The sequence below is a fragment of the Anabrus simplex genome, chromosome X, assembly GCF_040414725.1.
Source record: "Anabrus simplex isolate iqAnaSimp1 chromosome X, ASM4041472v1, whole genome shotgun sequence".
Classification (NCBI taxonomy): domain Eukaryota; kingdom Metazoa; phylum Arthropoda; class Insecta; order Orthoptera; family Tettigoniidae; genus Anabrus; species Anabrus simplex.
Window position 1 is genome coordinate 97,652,528 of NC_090279.1, and position 15,148 is coordinate 97,667,675.

Genomic DNA, 15,148 nt, shown 5'->3' on the forward strand with positions numbered 1-15,148 from the left:
TAAATAGGGTAACAGCCACTGTTTCTGCAACGATTTATTTTTATGCATATCGATTGGATAATCTATTTCATATTATATAATTTAAGAGCTGAATAAATTGTTGACAGATTTGATAACTTCTGAATGATTCAAAGAAAATGTGACTGGCGATAGGTTACCCAAGTTCCAAATAACAGTTTCCTTTCAGAATGATAATGTGCTTTCAGCAACAGGAGCAATAAAAAATCGATTATAGGGACATTTGTCCCGGAAAGACAAACTACTAGAATATCTGTCGTTTCAAGGTATTTTACACAGGTGACAGCATATACAACTCTAAGAGGCCCCAATCTCGATGCAGAGAACATAAATGCCAGTAATACCTACAACTTTTTCTCTAGTATTCTACCATACATCTATATATATAAAAGCAAGTCGGGCTGGAGCGATGTATATATAAATATTTAAAAATGAAAAAAGACGTGAATTAATGAGGCACTTCCAGAAATCTCAGAAATTTGAAACTTGGTACGAGGGAAACTGATGACCCCAGGATCCCTAGAAAAATCGGAAATTCTCAAAATTCCCTGAAGGGGGCACGCTGGGGGGGCTCAAATTTTAGGCTCAGCATAAGAACACAGTCGTATAGTATATCAAAAACGATAACCTATAGGTTTCGTGGGCTTAAAAATTTTCGGGAATTTCCTCATTTTTATCCCCCATCCCCCAAATCAAGATGGCGGCACAACCTGCGAGACGAGGTAGACAATTGACATTTGGTGAAATTATAGCTTTTGGTCCCTAACCGACGGGAAAATTCCAAGATGTTCAAATTGTTCACCTTTTACCCCCAAAGATATCGAAATATTGAGGCAATTTTAATGACTGTGCAGACATTCCTTTTGAGCTTTTTTTTGGCTAAACGGTAAGTCGTATCACAAAACGGATGGCACAATGTCACTTCAATTCGGAGTGATCTACAACTTTGGTCCTGTGACATTTTGTCGTATCTCTCTCCCTTATACGTTAAATTTGGCCGTATTTCTGGATTGTTCGTAAATTTGGTGATTTTTACAAGTATATTTTATTGTTTGACACACTTATAAGAACGATAGGATCATCACGTTGTGTGCGCACATTGGCACGATTAAGGAACATACGTGTACCAAATTTCATGATTCTAGCTTATACATAAGTAGGCAAAATGTAATGTAAAATGTTAAAAATGCACCCAAATTTCACCCTATTCAAAATTTGAACTCAATTAACCCCCTTAATATGGGAGATAAGAGGCAATGGTTTAGAAACAAGCATGTAGAGCGATAAATGAGGCGTCTGATGGCGCAAACCGTTTCTTAATATCATAAACCGTTTAGGAGATATGAATCTCGAAGTGGAAGTCTGCACTTTTCAACGTGCTCATGCTTATCCGTCATCTATATATATAAAAGCAAGTCGGGCTGGAGCGATGTATATATAAATATTTAAAAATGAAAAAAGACGTGAATTAATGAGGCACTTCCAGAAATCTCAGAAATTTGAAACTTGGTACGAGGGAAACTGATGACCCCAGGATCCGTAGAAAAATCGGAAATTCTCAAAATTCCCTGAAGGGGGCACGCTGGGGGGGCTCAAATTTTAGGCTCAGCATAAGAACACAGTCGTATAGTATATCAAAAACGATAACCTATAGGTTTCGTGGGCTTAACAATTTTCGGGAATTTCCTCATTTTTTTCCCCCATCCCCCAAATCAAGATGGCGGCACAACCTGCGAGACGAGGTAGACAATTGAAATTTGGTGAAATTATAGCTTTTGGTCCCTAACCGACGGGAAAATTCCAAGATGTTCAAATTGTTCACCTTTTACCCCCAAAGATATCGAAATATTGAGGCAATTTTAATGACTGTGCAGACATTCCTTTTGAGCTATTTTTTGGCTAAACGGTAAGTCGTATCACAAAACGGATGGCACAATGTCTCTTCAATTCGGAGTGATCTACAACTTTGGTCCTGTGACATTTTGTCGTATCTCTCTCCCTTATACGTTAAATTTGGCCGTATTTCTGGGTTGTTCGTAAATTTGGTGATTTTTACAAGTATATTTTATTGTTTGACACACTTATAAGAACGATAGGATCATCACGTTGTGTGCGCACATTGGCACGATTAAGGAACATACGTGTACCAAATTTCATGATTCTAGCTTATGCATAAGTAGGCAAAATGTAATGTAAAATGTTAAAAATGCACCCAAATTTCACCCTATTCAAAATTTGAACTCAATTAACCCCCTTAATATGGGAGATAAGAGGCAATGGTTTAGAAACAAACATGTAGAGCGATAAATGAGGCGTCTGATGGCGCAAACCGTTTCTTAATATCATAAACCGTTTAGGAGATATGAATCTCGAAGTGGAAGTCTGCACTTTTCAACGTGCTCATGCTTATCCGTCATCTATATATATAAAAGCAAGTCGGGCTGGAGCGATGTATATATAAATATTTAAAAATGAAAAAAGACGTGAATTAATGAGGCACTTCCAGAAATCTCAGAAATTTGAAACTTGGTACGAGGGAAACTGATGACCCCAGGATCCCTAGAAAAATCGGAAATTCTCAAAATTCCCTGAAGGGGGCACGCTGGGGGGGCTCAAATTTTAGGCTCAGCATAAGAACACAGTCGTATAGTATATCAAAAACGATAACCTATAGGTTTCGTGGGCTTAAAAATTTTCGGGAATTTCCTCATTTTTATCCCCCATCCCCCAAATCAAGATGGCGGCACAACCTGCGAGACGAGGTAGACAATTGACATTTGGTGAAATTATAGCTTTTGGTCCCTAACCGACGGGAAAATTCCAAGATGTTCATATTGTTCACCTTTTACCCCCAAAGATATCGAAATATTGAGGCAATTTTAATGACTGTGCAGACATTCCTTTTGAGCTATTTTTTGGCTAAACGGTAAGTCGTATCACAAAACGGATGGCACAATGTCGCTTCAATTCGGAGTGATCTACAACTTTGGTCCTGTGACATTTTGTCGTATCTCTCTCCCTTATACGTTAAATTTGGCCGTATATCTGGATTGTTCGCAAATTTGGTGATTTTTACAAGTATATTTCATTGTTTGACACACTTATAAGAATGATAGAATCATCACGTTGTGTGCGCACATTGGCACGATTAAGGGAGATATGTGTACCAAATTTAATGATTCTAGCTTATACATAAGTAGGCAAAAAGTAATGAAAAATGTTAAAAATGCAGGCAAATTTCACCCTATTCAAAATTTGATCTCAATTTAGCCCCTTAATATGGGACATACGAGGATTTGGTTTAGAAACAAACATGTAGAGCGATAAATGAGGCGTCTGATGGCGCAAACCGTTTCTTAATATCATAAACCGTTTAGGAGATATGAATCTCGAAGTGGAAGTCTGCACTTTTCAACGTGCTCATGCTTATTCGTCATCTATATAAATAAAATCGTAACGACCGTGTGTATGTACATTAATTATTTTGGCGAAATTTCCGTACAGTTATCCGTTTCAGGTGTAATAATGACCATCTGCATCATTGTTAGCTTTGGTGTCTGTTTGTCTGTTTGTCTGTTTGTCTGTCCTTCTATAACTTGAAAACTACTGGATATATTTCCACCAAACTTCATATTTAGAATGCACCTGTCCTTGGGTAGGTTTTAGCGCAAAAAATAAAATCGTAGCGACCGTGTGTCTGTACATTGATTATTTTGGCGAAATTTCCGTACAGTTATCCGTTTCAGGTGTAATAATGACCATCTGCATCATTTTTTGCTTTGGTGTCTGTTTGTCTGTTTGTTCGTCTGTTTGTCTGTCTGTTTGTCTGTCCTTCTATAACTTGAAAACTACTAAACATATATTTCCACCAAACTTCATATTTAGAATCCACCTCTCCTTGGGTAGGTTTTAGCGCAAATATCGTTTCTAAATCCCTGAACTGAGTGGGGAGGGATTTTTACGAATCCGAAACCGTGATTTTGCACTCCCTCAAAGTATACACAACCGAACTTAATGGAAATCAACCTGCCTTAATGAAAATGAATTTCTAAACCTTTTTTTCTCATGTGCATCATTTCGATAACAGGATTTAGTAAGGGAGATATCATTAACAGACCGTTTTTCGGTACAAATCCCAGCGGACTTAACGCAAGAGCGGGTGCGTGTAAAGCGTACTTCTTACAACTTGAAAACTAACAAGCTATTTGAACCAAATTTTATATATAGCATCCATCTGTCCAAGGGTTGATTTCCCTGGTGTCTGTTAGTTAGTTAGTTAGTTAGTTAGTTAGTTAGTTTGTTTGTTTGTTGGTCTGTTTGTCTTTCTCTAACTTGAAAACTACTCGATATATTTCCACCAAACTTCATATTTAGAATCCACCTGTCCTTTGGGGAGGTTTTAGGGCAAATATTGGTTCTAAATCCCTGAACTAATTGGGGGTTTATACGAAACCAAAACCGTGATTTTGCACTCCCTCAAAATACACACAACCAAACTTAATGGAAATCTACCTGCCTTAATGGAAATTAATTTCTAAACCTTTTCTTCTCATGTGCATCATTTCAATCACTTACAGGAAAGATAGTATGATCAAACTCTACACGAACATTGGCCCACCCAGTACCCATATGTGAGCCAAATGCTATGTCACATAATCATCCGAAAAGTAATGCAATGTAAGATATTCTTACACAAATTTCAACCTATTCAACGTTTCTGAGTCAATCTGACCCATGAATAGATTAGATGCGAGAAAATATCATAGGACCAGCCATTTAGATCGCTAAATACTGCGCCTTACGGTACAATACTTTGTCGATATGACGTACCATTTAGCTGCAGTTAATCTGTAAATGAAGGTCTGCAATATTGTAAACATTCATATACTTTCGTATGTCCATCTGTATATATTCATTGATGTCGATTTGTAGCGATCGAGAAAGGATGTGTCTGCTATTGTAATCAGTACTCCCTACTCCGACTTTGACTGCTGGCAGTAGGAATGGGGTCCTTCTCTAACTCCTGTGTAACTGGCATTAGTAAGGAAAGCCTACCATTTTAATGAATAATTCACTTTTCGATTTGTCTTGCAGAAGGCGAGGGATCATGCAGTTTTGTTCGAAAGTCCCGTACTCTATTGTGTTTGGCTCCAGGCCAGGGTGCCCGCCATTATAAACAAATGTTCCAATCTGAAATTTGACTAGCACTAGGCATAGTGGCCTGCTATTTTCATGGAAACTCACTAATTCTGTGTGACTGGCAGTAAGCTGGCTAGCAGCAGTAAAAAGGGACTGTCATTATAATGATAAATGCACAAATCAATTTTGACTGGTGGTAGGGAAGTTGCCTGGTATTATAATAAAAACTCCTCAACTGTAACCTGTCTGAAAGTAGGAAATGGGTCTGCCATTGTAACTAAAACTCCCCAAATCGATTGTGACCGCGCAGTAGGCATTGGGGCCTGCAATTATAATGTAAACTTGCCAACTCGATTGTGAATGGCAGTAGGCAAGTAAGCCTGGCGTTATCATCACAACTCCGCAACCCTCACTTTACATTGGAAACAACGTATGTGGACCTCCCCATGCTATTTCTCGGATAAGGCTAAGAGACATGCAATTTTAAAACAATCTCATTTGCTGCACGCACAGTATTTACGTCGATATCCGTATACAATATAGAATACCGTAGCGAAGCACGGGTACATTTGCTAGTATTCTCTAAATGTGCCGAAGTTGGATATAACTACCTATTTATCTCTGAGCACTTCCCCAGTTACTTGGCTGTTTGCATGAAGGAGCTATACCAAATTAATTCATAGTCTCTATAGTATCCCCAGCTTGACATGGGGGGCACGGAATTTGAGGAAAGTGTTCTTTATGGTTATATTGGACACATCTTCAAAATTTCAAACTGTTCTGATAGAAGAAAATTTGTGTTTAGAAAAATTCATTTCCGTGAGGGCTCAAGCAAGATATAGCAGATATTTTATATTCAGGAGGCCCAATGGATTGCATCGCTATTTACTGTTGCAAGGCGTATCAACAGGGCGGTAGGGCTATTGGACTAGAATAGCTGCTTACATTTCAAGAAAGCAAGACCAGTACATTGGAGCAGGTGGAGCATTATCTGGTCATATTATGATTAAGAGCGGATTCTGCAAGGCAATGTCACTGGACAGCGGTGTTTCCTTGTATATTAATTACTGTGTCGAGTAGTACATGTGGTTCACTGCAAGTACCTAGGTCAGCTTCACACATCTCTTCATATATTTAGGGGTCGCAATAAGGATGTAAACCAGAGGCGTATAAATTATTGGTAAGACACGTTCAGCGTGTGAGAGACTCACCAGGATTACTTGACTCAAGAACAACATGAAAGATCCACAGCAGAGCAGCGCGATTTGCCCTGGGTGACTTCTGACAAGGAGTAATATAATGAAAATATTGGAAACTTTGGGCTGGGAAGACTTGGGAGTAAGGAGACGCACAGCTGAGCTGTAATACATTACTTCACGGACACTCATATTACACACACATAAATCTATACATGGAAAATGTCTGGGATAGTGTTTTAAGTGTTATGTCTGCATGACCTAAGCGCCATCACAGTCTTGGGTCTGCGGCCTCTTAGCACACTTTACACGCCAATTCTGTGAGGAAGGAATGCTGTAGAAATAAACTGACGATATGCAGCAGATCTTGTCGAAAGTGGTGTGAGGAAAGCCATCGTCAGAAGGTTAGGTGCATTTGAAATGCGGGTCCACTGTATTGACCAGGATGAATAGAAATATGCAGCTCTCCTACTCTGGTCTAGTCATTACGCACCATCCTCAAAATATTTATACAAGGGAAAATCAAGAAAATACGGGTCCTGGGTGGCCCCGCACGTGTTGGCAGGGGAATCTTCGACAGCAGTTCAGCCAACAGCAAAACAAAGTTCTCAGTGACGGGTACGGCACTAGGACTCTATCCAGTGTAATGCTAATTTTTCCGGCAGACAGAGCGTCCAATGAGACGGGAGGAAACGCGTGGAACCGATCATGACTACTTGCATAGAATAATGTACTCTCAATAACGGATTGTCCCTCTATAGCTCGTGTGGAGAGACCGCACATATCTCTATAGCATGGTGCCTGCTGCAAATGAGGTCCTGTAAGCTGCTCTTCTCTATTGCTCGTGTGGAGAGACCGCACTTAACTGTATAGCTTGGTGCCTGCTCCTAATGAGCGCCTGTAAGCCTCTCTTTGCTCTCCTCTATTGCTCGTGTGGAGAGACTGCACTTAACTGTATAGCTTGGTGCTTTCTGCAAATGAGCTCCTGTAGGCCTCTCTTTGCTCTCCTCTATTGCTCGTGTGGAGAGACTGCACTTAACTGTATAGCTTGGTGCTTTCTGCAAATGAGCTCCTGTAGGCCTCTCTTTGTTCTCCTCTATTGCTCGTGTGGAGAGACCGCACTTAACTGTATAGCTTGGTGCCTACTGCAAATGAGCTCCTGTAAGCCTCTCTTTACTCTTCTCTATTGCTCGTGTGGAGAGACCGCACTTAACTGTATAGCTTGGTGCCTACTGCAAATGAGCTCCTGAAAGTCTCTCTTTGCTCTTCTCTATTGCTCGTGTGGAGAGACCGCATTTAACTGTATAGCTTGGTGCTTGCTGCAAATGAGCTCCTGTAAGCCTCTCTTTGCTCTCCTCTATTGCTCGTGTGGAGAGACCGCACTTAACTGTATAGCTTGGTGCCTGCTGCAAATAAGCTCCTGAAAGTCTCTCTTTGCTCTTCTCTATTGCTCGTGTGGAGAGACCGCACTTAACTGTATAGCTTGGTGCCTGCTGCAAATAAGCTCCTGAAAGTCTCTCTTTGCTCTTCTCTATTGCTCGTGTGGAGAGACCGCACTTAACTGTATAGCTTGGTGCCTGCTGCAAATGAGCTCCTGAAAGTCTCTCTTTGCTCTTCTCTATTGCTCGTGTGGAGAGACCGCATTTAACTGTATAGCTTGGTGCCTGCTGCAAATGAGCTCCTGTAATCCTTCCTATGCTCTGCTCTATTTCTCGTGTGGAGAGACCGACCTTAACTGTATAGCTTGGTGCCTGCTGCAAATGACCTCCTGTAAGCCTCTCTTTGCTCTCCTCTATTGCTCGTGTGGAGAGACCGCACTTAACTATATAGCTTGGTGCCTGCTGCAAATGAGCTCCTGTAAGCCTCTCTTTGTTCTCCTCTATTGCTCGTGTGGAGAGACCGCACTTAATTGTATAGCTTGGTGCCTGCTGCAAATGAGCTCCTGTAAGTCCCTCTTTGCTTTCCTCTATTGCTCGTGTGGAGAGACCGCACTTAACTGTATAGCTTGGTGCCTAGTGCAAATGAGCTCCTGTACGCCTCTCTTTGCTCTCCTCTATTGCACGTGTGGAGAGACCGCACTTAAATCTATAGCTTGGTGCCTGCTGCAAATGAGCTCCTGTAAGCCTCTCTTTGCTCTCCTCTATTGCACGTGTGGAGAGACCGCACCTAACTGTATAGCTTGGTGCCTGCTGCAAATGAGCTCCTGTACTCCTTGCTATGCTCTGCTCTATTTCTCGTGTGGAGAGACCGCACTTAACTGTATAGCTTGGTGCCTGCTGCAAATGAGCTCCTGTAGGCCTCTCTTTGTTCTCCTCTATTGCTCGTGTGGAGAGACCGCACTTAATTGTATAGCTTGGTGCTTGCTGCAAATGAGCTCCTGTAGGCCTCTCTTTGCTCTCCTCTATTGCTCGTGTGGAGAGACCGCACTTAACTGTATAGCTTGGTGCCTGCTGCAAATGAGCTCCTGTAGGCCTCTCTTTGTTCTCCTCTATTGCTCGTGTGGAGAGACCGCACTTAATTGTATAGCTTGGTGCCTGCTGCAAATGAGCTCCTGTAAGTCTCCCTTTGCTTTCCTCTATTGCTCGTGTGGAGAGACTGCACTTAACTGTATAGCTTGGTGCCTGCTGCAAATGAGCTCCTGTAAGCCTCTCTTTGCTCTCCTCTATTGCACGTGTGGAGAGACCGCACTTAACTGTATAGCTTGGTGCCTGCTGCAAGTGAGCTCCTGTACTCCTTGCTATGCTCTGCTCTATTTCTCGTGTGGAGAGACCGCACTTAACTGTATAGCTTGGTGCCTGCTGCAAATGAGCTCCTGTAGGCCTCTCTTTGTTCTCCTCTATTGCTCGTGTGGAGAGACCGCACTTAATTGTATAGCTTGGTGCCTGCTGCAAATGAGCTCCTGTAAGCCTCTCTTTGCTCTCCTCTATTGCACGTGTGGAGAGACCGCACCTAACTGTATAGCTTGGTGCCTGCTGCAAATGAGCTCCTGTACTCCTTGCTATGCTCTGCTCTATTTCTCGTGTGGAGAGACCGCACTTAACTGTATAGCTTGGTGCCTGCTGCAAATGAGCTCCTGTAGGCCTCTCTTTGTTCTCCTCTATTGCTCGTGTGGAGAGACCGCACTTAATTGTATAGCTTGGTGCCTGCTCCTAATGAGCGCCTGTAAGCCTCTCTTTGCTCTCCTCTATTGCTCGTGTGGAGAGACTGCACTTAACTGTATAGCTTGGTGCTTTCTGCAAATGAGCTCCTGTAGGCCTCTCTTTGCTCTGCTCTATTTCTCGTGTGGAGAGACCGCACTTAACTGTATAGCTTGGTGCCTGCTGCAAATGAGCTCCTGTAGGCCTCTCTTTGTTCTCCTCTATTGCTCGTGTGGAGAGACCGCACTTAATTGTATAGCTTGGTGCCTGCTGCAAATGAGCTCCTGTAAGTCTCCCTTTGCTTTCCTCTATTGCTCGTGTGGAGAGACTGCACTTAACTGTATAGCTTGGTGCCTGCTGCAAATGACCTCCTGTAAGCCTCTCTTTGCTCTCCTCTATTGCACGTGTGGAGAGACCGCACTTAACTCTATAGCTTGGTGCCTGCTGCAAATGAGCTCCTGTAAGCCTCTCTTTGCTCTCCTCTATTGCACGTGTGGAGAGACCGCACTTAACTGTATAGCTTGGTGCCTGCTGCAAGTGAGCTCCTGTACTCCTTGCTATGCTCTGCTCTATTTCTCGTGTGGAGAGACCGCACTTAACTGTATAGCTTGGTGCCTGCTGCAAATGAGCTCCTGTAGGCCTCTCTTTGTTCTCCTCTATTGCTCGTGTGGAGAGACCGCACTTAATTGTATAGCTTGGTGCCTGCTGCAAATGAGCTCCTGTAAGTCTCCCTTTGCTCTCCTCTATTGCTCGTGTGGAGAGACCGCACTTAACTGTATAGCTTGGTGCTTGCTGCAAATGAGCCTCTGAAAGCCTCTCTATAGCTCGTGTGGAGAGACCGCACTTAACTGTATAGCTTGGTGTCTGCTGCAAATGAGCGCCTGTAAGCCTCTCTTTGCTCTCCTTTATTGCTCGTGTGGAGAGACCGCACTTAACTGTATAGCTTGGTCCCTGCTGCAAATGAGCTCCTGTAAGCCTCTCTTTGTTCTCCTCTATTGCTCGTGTGGAGAGACCACACTGAACTGTATAGCTTGGTGCTTGCTGCAAATGAGCTCCTGTAAGCCTCTCTTTGCTCTCCTCTATTGCTCGTGTGGAGAGACCGCACTTAACTGTATAGCTTGGTGCCTTCTGCAAATGAGCTTCTGAAAGCCTCTCTATAGCTCGTGTGGAGAGACCGCACTTAACTGTATAGCTTGGTGCCTGCTGCAAATGAGCTTCTGAAAGCCTCTCTATAGCTCGTGTGGAGAGACCGCACTTAACTTTATAGCTTGGTGCCTGCTGCAAATGAGCTTCTGAAAGCCTCTCTATAGCTCGTGTGGAGAGACCGCACTTAACTGTATAGCTTGGTGCCTGCTGCAAATGAGCTCCTGTAAGCCTCTCTTTGCTCTTCTCTATTGCTCGTGTGGAGAGACCGCACTTAACTGTATAGCTTGGTGCCTTCTGCAAATGAGCTCCTGTAAGCCTCTCTTTGCTCTCCTCTATTGCTCGTGTGGAGAGACCGCACTTATCTGTATAGCTTGGTGCCTGCTGCAAATGAGCTCCTGTAATCCTTGCTATGCTCTGCTCTATTTCTTGTGTGGAGAGACCGCATTTAACTTTATAGCTTGGTGCTTGCTGCAAATGAGCTCCTGTAAACCTCTCTTTGCTCTCCTCTATTGCTCGTGTGGAGAGACCGCACTTAACTGTATAGCTTGGTGCCTGCTGCAAATGAGCTCCTGTAATCCTCTCTTTGCTCTCCTTTATTGCTCGTGTGGAGAGACCGCACTTAACTGTATAGCTTGGTGCCTGCTGCGAATGAGCTTCTGAAAGCCTCTCTTTGCTCTTCTCTATTGCTCGTGTGGAGAGACCGCACTTAACTGTATAGCTTGGTGCCTGCTGCAAATGAGCTCCTGAAAGTCTCTCTTTGCTCTTCTCTATTGCTCGTGTGGAGAGACCGCATTTAACTGTATAGCTTGGTGCCTGCTGCAAATGAGCTCCTGTAAGCCTCTCTTTGCTCTCCTCTATAGCTCGTGTGGAGAGACCTCACTTAACTGTATAGCTTGGTGCCTGCTGCAAATGAGCTCCTGAAAGTCTCTCTTTGCTCTTCTCTATTGCTCGTGTGGAGAGACCGCATTTAACTGTATAGCTTGGTGCCTGCTGCAAATGAGCTCCTGAAAGTCTCTCTTTGCTCTTCTCTATTGCTCGTGTGGAGAGACCGCATTTAACTGTATAGCTTGGTGCCTGCTGCAAATGAGCTCCTGTAAGCCTCTCTTTGCTCTCCTCTATAGCTCGTGTGGAGAGACCGCACTTAACTGTATAGCTTGGTGCCTGCTGCGAATGAGCTTCTGAAAGCCTCTCTTTGCTCTTCTCTATTGCTCGTGTGGAGAGACCTCACTTAACTGTATAGCTTGGTGCCTGCTGCAAATGAGCTCCTGTAAGCCTCTCTTTGTTCTCCTCTATTTCTCGTTTGGAGAGACCGCACTTAACTGTATAGCTTGGTGCCTGCTGCAAATGAGCTCCTGTAAGCCTCTCTTTGCTCTCCTCTATAGCTCGTGTGGAGAGACCGCACTTAACTGTATAGCTTGGTGCCTGCTGCAAATGAGCGCCTGTAAGCCTCTCTTTGCTCTCCTTTATTGCTCGTGTGGAGAGACCGCACTTTACTGTATAGCTTGGTCCCTGCTGCAAATGAGCTCCTGTAAGCCTCTCTTTGTTCTCCTCTATTGCTCGTGTGGAGAGACCGCACTTAACTGTATAGCTTGGTGCCTGCTGCAAATGAGCTCCTGTAAGTCTCTCTTTGCTTTCCTCTATTGCTCGTGTGGAGAGACCGCACTTAACTGTATAGCTTGGTGCTTGCTGCAAATGAGCTTCTGAAAGCCTCTCTATAGCTCGTGTGGAGAGACCGCACTTAACTGTATAGCTTGGTGCCTGCTGCAAATGAGCTTCTGAAAGCCTCTCTATAGCTCGTGTGGAGAGACCGCACTTAACTGTATAGCTTGGTGCTTGCTGCAAATGAGCTCCTGTAAACCTCTCTTTGCTCTCCTCTATTGCTCGTGTGGAGAGACCGCACTTATCTGTATAGCTTGGTGCCTGCTGCAAATGAGCTCCTGTAATCCTTGCTATGCTCTGCTCTATTTCTTGTGTGGAGAGACCGCACTTAACTTTATAGCTTGGTGCTTGCTGCAAATGAGCTCCTGTAAACCTCTCTTTGCTCTCCACTATTGCTCGTGTGGAGAGCCGCACGTAAATATATAGCTTGGTGCCTGCTGCAAATGAGCTCTTGAAAGCCTCTCTTCCCTCTCCTGCGACTTATCTCCACCACAGACAGCACAATCTTGTGTTACATCACGTTCCCTTGTTTGAACATTCATCAATCACAAATATTCCACTCAAATTCTGTGAAAATTCCACTAGTCTATTGAGATATTTCATCCTTAAGTGGTGAAATGGTTTGGTACAATAAGTACCGGGTTCGATTAGCTGCCGTGTCGGGATTTTAACCTTAATTGGTTAATCGGGGGCCGTGTATTTGTGATGTCTTCTTAAGTAGGAGCCGCATCCACAGAGACATGCAGGTCGCCTATAAGGCCTACCCCAGGCCTGCTCGGAGGACATTCGCCATTATTATTATTATTATTATTATTATTATTATTATTATTATTATTATTATTATTATTATTATTATTATTATTATTATTATTATTATATTATTATATTATTATTATTAATATTATTATTATTATTATTATTATTATTATTATTATTATTATTATTATTATTATTATTATTATTATTATTATTATTTGTCCAACCATTGTAGCGTTTCCTCTATGGGGTCGTGTATCAGGTGAGATGAATCTGTCGAGGCGGTTTTGTTATGACCGAATGCCCTTTCTTATCAGAAAAGTTAATGAGATGAAATATGATAGTAGGAGAGGAGAGGGTGAGAACCAGTGCCGGCACATAGCCTACGCTTCTTCTTGTCGAATAGCAGCAAAGGGACTGCTCGTGGCTTAACGTCTCCATACGGCGGTCGAATCACCAGCAGCAGCGTCATATGCCCTCACTCCGTATGAGCACTGCAGAGACGTTTAGAATTTAATCAAGGCTTATCTAGTGATGAAAGTAGGATACCAGCAATTCTCCTACCCTGCCGGCCAACATTCTGATGGTGAACGTTCTTTCGACCAACGGGACTCGAACCGGGTAACCACGTTGTCAGGGCCATTTAGACTTCAACGCCTTAACGATCATGGCCACGATGCGTCCTCTTATTATTATTATTATTATTATTATTATTATTATTATTATTATTATTATTATTATTATTATCATTAAATTTCCACTCCAAGCCTGACATCAACTCTCCCTTGACCCCTTGTTATCAGCTACAGAGAAATAAACAAACACTCACCAAGAGAAGCGACATCCTTACGAGTTCTGATAGTGGTATCTTTAGCTCTGGCTTGCTATTTATTTCACTGACTTGAGTGTTAAGAAAGTCCCGCATGCTGAATACAGCCAGCTCGTTGGCCGACTGGATGACCTCTCCAACCTTCGACGTCATATTCCGATAACCGAGCGGAGATTTATCACGCAAAAAAAACTATCTGTGCGAGCCTGTAACAAAAAACTATGAATAAAGACCAAATTTTAACAAATCTCTTGCATTTTGTGACCACAAATCTTACATTTATTCAATAATAAGGTAACAATTAGTTTAACTTTATGTTTGGTTCGATAACTGTCTGGGCCTCCAGTGAGCTGGAAAGGAGATAGAAAATTATACAATATCGACATTCTTTCCCAAATTTACAATTTTGTGGCCTTGTTAATGAGTTCTAGAGTGCGACTCACAACAATATTGGTACCCTAAACCAGCAGCGTCTTTGTTCAGGTACGAGGGCGACCAAGTCGATGTTCCACGAGAAGTTGGAGACTTGATTTCCTGTTTATGGAACATCAACTGGAAGAGGTACAAGAGGAGTTTAGTAGCTAATATTACAAGTAAAACGGAAGGGCCTGTGATTACAATGGTCAGTCGCATCAAACGGGAAGACCTAGGGCTGTAATAATGATATCAGTTGCTACGACAGACGTGAATACTTTCTTAAGCTTTCTCTACATGTGTAAATCTTGACAGCATTTTCATATATTTCAGTTAGATCGTTGTATTCGTCTTGCGGTTTAAATTAATTTTGTTCGCACAAAAAGTCACCCATGCACGCGACGATGTCATTTCCGAGATTCTCGGCGAGGTTTTTGAGGTGCGACTGCCGCGTTTAAATGACAACAACCACAGCAACAGAGGAGGGTTCGATTTATTATTATTATTATTGTTATTATTATTATTATTATTATTGTTATGGAGTTATCCGTGGTAGTTAGAGGTGAAAGAAGGTGCTGGGATGAATAGGTCTCAATCTACGAAATTGAAGTTAATTTAAAATTTAACAAGGTTATATTTTTTTTCAAGATCAAGGAATAACAAATATAGCAGGTACTTAGTAGCCTAGCAACAAATCGAGAATGTACAATTACAGTAGCTACAGGATTTGGGCTCCGAGAGCCAGACACACAATTCTTGAGCTATAAGCCCAACTTTACCCGTATACCAGATTCAACCAAGGGGTAGAAGACCCCAATCATGCTCAAGAGCACTTGCTCCCAATTACATAGTAA

The 15,148-nt window shown here is 42.6% G+C and overlaps 1 protein-coding gene across 1 annotated transcript in view; it reads right to left on the reverse strand.

Moving 5' to 3' along the window:
• LOC137503321 (uncharacterized) overlaps positions 1–14,033 on the reverse strand; it is a 53,305-nt gene extending 39,272 nt beyond the window's left edge. Inside the window, exon 1 of the mRNA XM_068230872.1 lies at positions 13,881–14,033. Within this exon, the coding sequence (XP_068086973.1) occupies positions 13,881–14,033 (153 nt within the window). The remainder of the gene's footprint in view (positions 1–13,880) is intronic.
• Positions 14,034–15,148: the final 1,115 nt, after the last annotated feature.